Here is a 10,041-nt window from a genome sequence, read left to right as displayed (position 1 = left end):
TTTTATGAAATATGGTGGTTAACCCCACATGAAATCCATCTGAGGAATGACTTAGGCTAATTCACGTATCACAACTCTACATTTTGCATTATTTCCAAACTGAATGGTGGGAGAAAAATGTCATCTTCACATTTCTTGCTGATGTATCCTGTCAGATCTCAGGGCTTTGCATGGATTAGTACTGCCATCTTAATGAAAAAGAAAATCAAAGTAAAAGAGTTTAGTTTTGTATTTCCTTATGCTGTAAGCAGAACCATCAGTTTGGGTGATTTAAATTATTGGACAAAAAATTCATTTCAAACATTTCTCATCATTCTTACCAGGACCCCTGTTTTGTAGAGGTTGCCTCTCTAGAGCAGCACTAAAAACACCCAAGTGACAGCAACTCCTTGTAAATGGAAAAAATCCTTAACTTTCTACCTTTCCTCTCTCTTTATCCTGCAAACGGTGTGGATTCACTGACTGGTCTCCCCATCCTCCCTTCGTCAGCAATTTAGAAGCTTTAGGCAAGTGTTTCCTTGCAGTAATATAGGATGATGACAGTTTCTCAGTGCACCATAACACCTTGTGGTACAGCAAGATCTCATTCCTTTAGTGAGCTCCAAGAGGAGAGGATCTTATTATGGGAGAGAATACTTCAGCATAAGGTCATTTCTGCATTCTTCCCTTTCTTCTTGTTAATAAAATGTTTTGATTGAATTTCCAAACCTCAAAACAGAGGAAATTCCAGAATTAAGGTTGGCTTTTACGGCACAGGTGCTGTGGTTGGGTATTTCCTGAACATCTGTTTTACCAACCTTTTTTTTTTTTTTTTTCAATATAATTTGCAAATACTATTTATAGTCTTTGCACTAGAAGAGAAAGTCCAAACCACAGTTTTAGGCCTGGACACATTCTCTGGCCCCAGGGTAAGTGGCAGAGGATGGTTTGCATCCACACAACAAAACTTTCTTCCTTCCCCAGAAACTGCCTGCTCTAAACAGGTCCTGGCTTGTACTCTTCCTCTGAGCTCAGGCCTGGAGATCACAATCCTGGCTGGACTGAACACATGCCAAAATGAGTGCTAAAAGTTAAGCTGCAGAGACCATTGCATGCCAGTACTTGAGCTCAGGCTTGGTCTCTGTTTCATTTATTAGTGTACATATTGTCAGTAGGCTAAGGAGGAGGATCAAAAAGCAGTAGAGAAAGGAAAAAGCTATTTACAGTAAAGCATAACTTCAGCCCAAGAACAAACAGGTATAAATTAACAATGAATATATTAGGCTTCAAATTAAAAGATGGTTTCCAACCACAAGATGAGTCAAATTCTAAAGCAACATTCCCATAGAAGAGCAAGAGCAAGAAGGTTAACTCATTTTATGCTGGAAATGGATAAACCTTCAAATCAAGGACTGAATGATGCAGTTCTTCTTGATGACATGAATCTCAGCCTGGGAAGTTCTTCTACTCCTACCTATGTTTAATCCTTGCTACAGTTCTAACAAAACCAGACTTTATAAACTTTAGAAAAGGGATGACATAATATGTCTGTGAAGTCACTCTACCCGATACTGTACCTCTCCCTTCCTTCAGACTAAATGCACTTTATGAAAAAAATATGTCAATTTTTCATTGAAGAGAAAAGTCTCAGTTTTCCCTGTAAACAGTGAATATGTACATCCAATACCACTTACACAGCATTTTGTTTCCAAATGAACCCATTTTATTGTGAAACTCCCTAGGGTTGTAAATACTGTGACTAGGATGACATAGACTAATGCAAATCAAGAGATGTAGTCAACAAATCTAGGAGCAGAGATATTTATTTCTCATATATTTATCACTTCCAAATTACTGGAATCAAAATGTGAATATAACAAGGAGCTACTTAATTATGGTACAAATTATAAACTGTTATTTTCTTTGGAAAAAGAATTGTACAAGCAAAGTAACACCTTTTTTTTTTTTTTTGAGCTTATATAGCCATAATTTATGCATTAGGCATGATCTCATGAGAGGCAGAAAACATGAATTTTAGGTATAATAAGCAGTGGTTGTCCTGTCCTGTAATAAACATCTAGTTGCACTGTAGTTGTTTAAGGGGATGTATCAGCTTAAATCTGACTACCTCCAACGTTGCCTGGCTTGGTGACTGTAGCACATAATTACCTTATTTTTCTCCCGAATTGGAAAATGAGCAAAATGCCAAGAAAGTGAAAAATCATGTGAATGTTGGGGAAATAATGATGATTTAATATAGTAACTATAAGTCCTTGCTATTGCTGTAGGTAGTGTGTTTAACACTCTCCTTGGATATGCTCCTTGGAAGCATGCGCTGTGGTCACATTAACTACAGCATTCTGAAGAAATAGCTATCTGTAGAATACAATAACTGCTCTTTCTTTATTCAACATCTCTGGGGACACCCCTCAGCAGATGGCAGCAAGTAAACTTCAGCAAGAGAATATCTTTCAGAGTTACAGCTAATAACTATATCTGCTGATCAGAGATTTGAGCACTGCTCTCCAAAACTCCAACCAAACCCAACACAAAAAACTCTGCAAGGAAGAGCAAATCGTCCTTGTGGTCTTGGCATACCATCATTTTAGAAAAAGAAAAAAGGTATTGATTGTACTCTAGTAAACTGAGCCATGCTGAACACTGTTGAACATAACCACTAGCAACTACCACAGCATGGTATACACAGCCTTGAGGCTTGGAAAACAGCTGATCTGCCCATCCTCAGGTATACTCCAGTCTCTTTTTGAATGCCAAGAATCAGAGTTGGATGGGCACCATTTATCCCTGCTACCTCCCCCCAATAGAAGGAAAGAGAGGCACGCCATCAGTCTCCCTGATCATTCAGGAGCACACATATAAGTAATTCTTCAAAAGAATAGTGTTTTTTAGTGCAATCCCAGATCCAGACCCCTGTTGGCACACATATGAAGTGAAACCCTGAGAGTTAAGACCAAAAAAAAAATCTTTGAAATGCTGCTGTCCTCTGATCTTCTTGGAACTTTAGTGGCTGCAAAATTTTACACGAGTTTCAAGGAGCTTCACATTTCTGCTAACATCTGTGAACATCATGAGGGTCACCAGAAGCCAAAAGGGGATTGCCAAGGATCACAAAACTTGAGCAGCATCAGCTTTTCCCAGGTTTTGTTCTCCAAGTAACATTTTTTTTCCTAGCTGAGAAGCCACCCGTACCAGTGAGATCTTCAGAGGCTAAAACTGTAACATACTGAAAGAATAGTAGAAATAAGATTTCACCTAAGTCAGACAATGGTTACTTTTTATTATCTACAACTATATTTTTACAGGCTCTGATTGAGTTTTAACAGCATCAGTGCAACTTCCTATTTTGGGCTTGTCTTCCTTGCCAAAAAGTTCTCTTAGTAAAACAGAGTATCCTTTGCATGCTAATTAAACTGTCATTTTACTGGAAAGTAAACCAGTAAAGACACCAATAGACAGAAGCACTTTTAAACTTCCAATAGAAGTTCATCATTCCTTCACTCCATCAGTATTTCAGACCAGGATCATACTCAAATAAACAAAGCCCACCTTCCTTCTACTGACAACAAAGACTACAATCTAGCTTTTTCTACCTTCTTGTCTCCATATCTGCTTCTGGGCAAATAAATCTCACACACAATCATGTAACTCCAGCCTCCTTCACTGGCACTTCTTGAACAGATTTCTAGTAGTTTGAAGCTCCCTGGCACCGCTCCTATGATGTACTGCTTGCTTCTTCTTTTTCCATTTATATGGGTTTTGGAGAAGCATCATAATGAGATAATGAGCTACAAATTCTATAATTTTAATAAATAATTGAATTTCAATCCAATTTTTTTCCTTTGGAGATATCTCTGTTCATCCAGAATATTGCATTTTCCCTCAGCTGGTGTTAAGATCTGATAAGTGAGAGATGCCCCTGCCTGAATTAAGGTACAAACAAGAACATATGCCAAAGTCATTAACACAGATTTGATCTATCAATGCATGTAAATTAGAGAGATAGAAAGAAACAGAAAATAGGCAAGGGGTGGGAGGAGAGACAGTTCAAGCAGAAGATAATCACCACTCATGGATCCAATGAGCATTTCTGTTTGTCCTTCTTTACCCTGGGCTTCTCCTTGGAGGGGGTTCTGAGGTCATTCAAAACTTCACTATTTATATGTTTTAACAAGCAAAAGAATTAATACTCATTGGCTACAAAAGTCTCTCATTCTATTAGTTAAATTATTTCCTCACTTCTAAAGTTATTTAGTCCCATACTCAGTCTTTTTTTCTGAGTAAGTGGGTTTCTTGGGTCGATGGGCTGTGAGTGATCGTTACCTCCCTCTGCCAATATTAACTTTTACCCAGTCTGAGTTGATTTCAGCACAGCTGCTGAGTTGGCTTTCCTTGTGGTCTGTAAATTCTGCATTCTTTATGTCCATTATCAGTGATAGATTCTTCTCCCCCAGCCTGGTACCCTCCCCCCTAGGTCTGAGATAAAACCATCTTTTTCTTATCTCAAGTTCCCTGTGGTGGCTTAATTTACAGCCTAAATTCCAAACATCCATGAAGGCATATTCAGGGGGGCTTCAGTGGCTGTTGGTGGTCACAGATGCCATCTGTCCCACAACTTGAGGTGATCTTTGTTTGGCTGGTGATATGTGTAAGAGCAGTTGCCTCTTTACACAGTTTGTTACAGTGGGAATTTTTGTCCATGTATTAACCAGGATCTCATCTCCATCAGGCCTGGAGTTAGTGCCATCCTGTTCCTTCATTCTGTGCTTATCTCATGACAAAGTCCTTCTGTGGCCCTAACAGTGTTTGAGACAGGCAACTGTGCTCTTTAAGTCCTTACAGCTGGTCTGCTAACTACTCTGCCAAATGGAGTATGATTTTACCATATAATAACTAAATTATCCTTAAAATCTGAGTCTGTACTAATATATTATGAAGAATCAGTTCCATCAGTTCCATCTCAAATCAATCTTTAGGGGCAGGTCATGTGAATGAAAAAAATACACCTGAATCCTGTGCTCTTATGGTGCTCAATGAGATAATAAGTGGCTCTGTAGTGGTGTGCAGGTCCTCATGGACTAAGTATTGATTGAGTCATTTGTTTATTCATTTACCAGTGATATTGAATCTCTGCAGAAGTTCCCCCTATCACTTGTATACAGCACAAAACATGTATGATGCTTAGAATAAACTAACAGTCCCTTTGGTAACTGTTGAGCATAAGGCTCAATTAAAAATTCAAAATATGTACTTTGACAGAATACTAACTATTGGTTTTGGTTGTGCTCTGAAATTAAAGTGTACAAGTTCACAACCACAGAATAACACCTAGAACATTTTGTAGTATCAAAGATAAAGACCTCTTAAGGAGATTGTTATCCCAAAGTACTTCTCAATGTCAAAGTAATTAATATAATTTTCTGTAAATTTTGCAAGGCTTGTCTTTTCTGAAGAAAGTCATTCCTCTACAATCATGTACTTCTGTAAATAAAACCTAAAGAAGTTTGAGGCCATCTTTTGAGTTTCTTGGCTCTACATGCCTCAATTTTAAATATATTTTTTTCAATTCTGTGTGTCTAAAGTGGGTTAGGAATGTGTGTACTTAGTACTCTATGTCCTTAAAAAAGACTGGTGAGAGGGGATTTAACTAAGCTGATGCTACAGGCCAGGTCTCTGCACCAGCAAAGCGCCCACATACTCAGTCTGTAACCGATTAGATGGGATTAGTGTGCTGTCATTCTAATATGCACACAGCGGTGTTTGCCATCACAGCTTAAATGGTTTCATAGGAGAAATTTTTTCAATTTTCCAAGTTGACACAGAACACTTTTTAGTCCAGCAATCTCAGTGGCTGAGGCTGGATGTCATCCTGCATATTCCCAAATTCCAGCTGTTCCAGCCAGCAGCCAAGCTATCAACAGACTGAGCGCAGAGCTGAAGCTATGGAAGGCATAGCAGATATTCCACAAAATTACAGAATAAAAAAACTTTTAAGAGCCATTTAACAGCCATTTCTCAGCTGGTAAAGATGATGAGTCTTTTCCATTCATGTTAGACTGGAAAGACTTAATTTTCAGTTGCTGGTATTTCCATACAGGCCAAACAGTATTCCTGGTGAGGACAATCCTGCTGAATGGTTGGAACTAAATCCTGTGAAGAGCTGGGATAACTAACAGTGTTTTCCATATCTTCCCTGTGAAGGAACAGGTTTGCACAGAACAATGACAGGGCCTGCGTTCACCCACAAGCATTTAGAAATGCAAATAAGGTAGGCCATAGAAGACTGAATGTGGTTTGCAGGTGGGCTTTGGAAAGCTACCAGTCAATGCACTAACAGCCCATGGCTAATCAGTTCTCATCTCTGAGAAATCAAAAGTGGGTACTATGTTGGAAATGGGCAAGACCAATAAAAACATGCTTTCCTATGGGATACAGGCACAAGGTATTAATGAGTTTAAACTATTAAATTCTGAACTTCATAGAAAAGTCTTCCCAAACCAAACTGAGGACAGTGTCAGCAGTAATACACTTGAAAATTGCCAACACAAGAGATGAAAAGGGCACTAGTTCACTATGGTTGAGTATTAAACAGAAGGGCAAGTTCAAGTAGTCAGATTGGGAATGGACAGAAAAGGTGAATGATGCCAGGGTGATAAAGAAACTTAATTATGCCCAATAGTTATTCACTCTACACAATTACCAATAATGTAACTGGATACAAGGCATCCACAAAATTTTTCCTGTCATGACTAACTGTGAACTGTGAGAGTTCAACACGGAGAAAGACCAGAAGTGTTTTCCGTAAGACAGGTAACTGCTGCCACAGACTGCTCTTTCACACTTTCCAGGCCTTCTCCCCAGGAGACTAAACTGGTCATCTGTTCTAAGGAGGAAATACACCATAACATTTTAATTTCCTGGTCCTATTTGGTTAAATGTGTAGACAGTGAAAGTGACTTGGTTGATCACTGCTAGATGATACACAAATCACTCTTTCAGTGAATCAGGTCCTTGATTTCTTTTGTTGTTACAGGCTTCCTCCCTTTCACTGCTTATCTATAGCTTTACAGGAACAGACTATTACTATAGGTATATCAAAGTCTGAAAAATTCAGCTCAGTAATAATCATGAAATGCAAAAAAAAAAAAAAAACCAAAAAAAAAAAAAAAAAAAAAAAAAAAAAAAACTTGACAAAAGGGAATGAATCCATCAGTACTGTCATGCTGTAAAAGAAAATTACTGGCCCATTTTTTCTTGATTTGATGCATAATTTGTTACAGAAGCAAAATGATATTAAATTTTTATCTGGAAAATTATATTCAATATTTATCTGATGAACTCCAAATATATAGCAAAGTTGGGGATGAGTTCAAAACCTTTCTGTACCTGAACAGCTCACCTTTACTTTGGCAGAAACCAAGTCTTTACAAAACTTATCATTAATTCTAGGTGAAAATTAGACTGACTTTTCTAATGAAATCTCTTACTGTACACTCTGAGCATGCCTCATCTCCTTTAGGAAATGACCATTGACTGGGTCAGACTATTCTTTCTTCATTTTAATGTTCTTTAAATTTTCACCTAATATGGCTGTTTCAGGAGATACTAGTTCCATGAACTGCTCTACATTCCATTTGATTCACGCCCAAAATTTAATTCATATTAACCTTGGGAGCTGTATTCTCTAAAGAGGACTCAAATTCTGTGGCTACTGCTGTGATGGATTGGCCAGAAGACTCCAAGCAGTAAGTCAAGTCGCTTTTCCACACCCAAAACCAATGCATTATTTACACGGGATGCAAATTGTAACAGCATGTAAAAAGACCCGCAGGATCACCTTTGAAGAAGCGTTAGGAGGCACTGCTCAACAATTTTTCTGTCTGGAGCAGGTAAAGGAGTTTCTCAGCTCCAGCTGAGACGCTTATCCCAGCGTTTAACTTGCATTCACCGAGTATGGGAAAGCAGCACTGGAATGACAATGGCAAACCCAGGGCTGCCACCCCGGCGGTGCGCGCCGCTGCAGCGGCTGCTCCGCTGGGAGCACCGGGCACCGGCTGGGAGCCCCGCCGGCCTCTGAGCCCGCTGCCCTCCCCGCCGCGGGCCGAGTCGGCGCCCGGCGGCGGATTCAGCCGGGGGGCACCCCCCTTTTCCCCAGCGTGGATGGGGGGACCCAACCCAAGGACTTGGCACGGCGCCCGCAGCCTGGCTGACCTCAAATGCCGTGGCGGCGTGCGGCTTCCCTGCAAGCTGCCAGAGCCCACCGCGGGCAGGGCCAGAGACCCCCGCCCCGCTCCCCGCGCTCGGCTGGGATCGCCCGTCCCGGGCATCGCGGAAGCCCCGGCACCGGGCGGGAGGCGTCCTCTGCACCCACCCCTCCGGGGCCGGTACCCAGCGCCCCCCGCCCCGCATGCCCACACCCCCCCTCTGCATTCCCGCCCGCAGCTCCCCGCGGCGGCCCGGCGCGGCCCCGCTCCCCTCCGGCGCTGGCGAGGGGCAGGCTCGGCTTGTTCCTGCCTCCAACTTGCCCCGAGTTAACTCGGGTTTCTCCCCCCTCCCCCCCCCCCGCCCGCAGGGTCTGCCTGGGCTCCTGGTCCTCCGGGAGGGCGGGAGGGAGGGGAAAGGCGTGTCCTGCCTGGGTTGCCGCCGCCGCCGCTGTTGGAGGCAGATCGGAGATATAAAAGACCTGGCCGGGGGCCGGCGGTGGCTTCAGTGAGCGCGGACGCTCAGGCCGTGGGGAGGGGGCGCAGCGGGGCGGCGGGACGGGCGGAGGCAGCGCGGGGCTCGCCGTGGGCAACCCCAATGCGTGGACTATCGGCTGCTGCATTATGCTGGAGCTACAGTTCCGCTGAAGGGAGTTTGCACACGGCCGGCTGGGCTGGACTGCAGCGCTGCCGTTCCTTATGAAGAAGGCACAAGTGAGTGCGGCCAGGCGGCGGCGGGGGGCACCCACCTGCCCGCGGGCGGGGCTGCCCCGCGGCTCCCCGGCGGAGCGGGGCCGGGGCCGCTGGCGCGGAGAGGGGCGCGGGCCGGGGCAGCCGCCGGGCGGGGAGTGCGCGTCCGCGGGGTTGCCGCGGGCGGCTCCCGGGCTGTCCGAGAGGTGGGGGATACCCGCCGGGAGTGGCAGCCGCTGCCGCTGGGGAACGGGTTGGGGGAGCGAGGTGAGGAGGAGAAAAAAAAAATAAAATACCGCCCGGTCTTGCCCTCGGCGTTCCGCAGCCCGTGGAAAAGTTGCAACAGACGGCCGGACCAGCGGCCGAGTCTTGGGAGATCTCGGAAGGCGCTGGGAAAAATTGCCGTAGTAAATCAGTTGTCTGTCTTACCCTGACGAGTGCGAGAACATGAAATAACCGGGGGCAGCAGTGCTTTGGCTGCGGCTCCCGGTGTCTCCCCGCACGCCGCTCCAGCGTGCGGCGCCGGGCGGGTGCTGTGGGAACCCCGGTATTTCGCCCTTCGTCCTCACGCATCCCGCCGGGCAGTGCCGCTCAGTGCCGCTGCGGGAGCCCTTGCCATTATTTCTGGAGGTTGTGTAGATATTTCGGTCACTATGCTGTGCGTTTTTTAGAAGGAAGCAAGGGGCAGACATGAGTGGAAAATTGTAACAAGAAGTGGCTCAAGGAAACTCTAACGGGAGAAAGTTTAAGGCCGGACTTCGCAAGGTGCCGCCGATACTCTCTATCCGGGCAAACCCCAGCGAGAGCCAGGACTGCTCCGGGAGAGAACAATGCATGGACACGCACACCGCTGCCTCTGCGCTGGGGGCTTTTCCCTTCTACATTTCTGCGTTAGAAGCGAGATACTTTTTGCCTTCGTCTGTTTCTTGGCAATTGCTGGGTCACCTACACACCAGTGAAGACATTCAGAATACAGTCACTGGAAAAGACGTAAAGCATATTGAAAAAAAAAGATCTTACCAAAGTATTTTGGGTAGTTAAATAATTTTTCAACAGATGAGAGGAATTAGAAGTACTCACTTTCTGAAATATTTAAATTTCACCTGGCCAAAGCCCTGGAGAATGTACCCATGTTTGAGAACTTAAAACTTGG

General features: G+C 44.0%; 1 protein-coding gene across 2 annotated transcripts in view; it reads left to right on the top strand.

Annotated features, from left to right (window-relative positions):
- Positions 1–8,854: 8,854 nt before the first annotated feature.
- Positions 8,855–10,041, top strand: part of KITLG (KIT ligand) — a 52,350-nt gene continuing 51,163 nt past the window's right edge. For both annotated transcript variants that reach the window (XR_008437172.1, XM_053977950.1), the window contains exon 1: positions 8,855–8,912. Coding sequence is in view for 1 of the 2 variants with exons in the window: in XM_053977950.1 (XP_053833925.1) it covers positions 8,898–8,912 (15 nt within the window). In the remaining variant the exon portion in view is untranslated. The remainder of the gene's footprint in view (positions 8,913–10,041) is intronic.

This window comes from Vidua macroura, chromosome 5 (genome assembly GCF_024509145.1).
Source record: "Vidua macroura isolate BioBank_ID:100142 chromosome 5, ASM2450914v1, whole genome shotgun sequence".
Taxonomy (NCBI): domain Eukaryota; kingdom Metazoa; phylum Chordata; class Aves; order Passeriformes; family Viduidae; genus Vidua; species Vidua macroura.
This window is presented reverse-complemented; position numbering and strand designations above follow the sequence as displayed.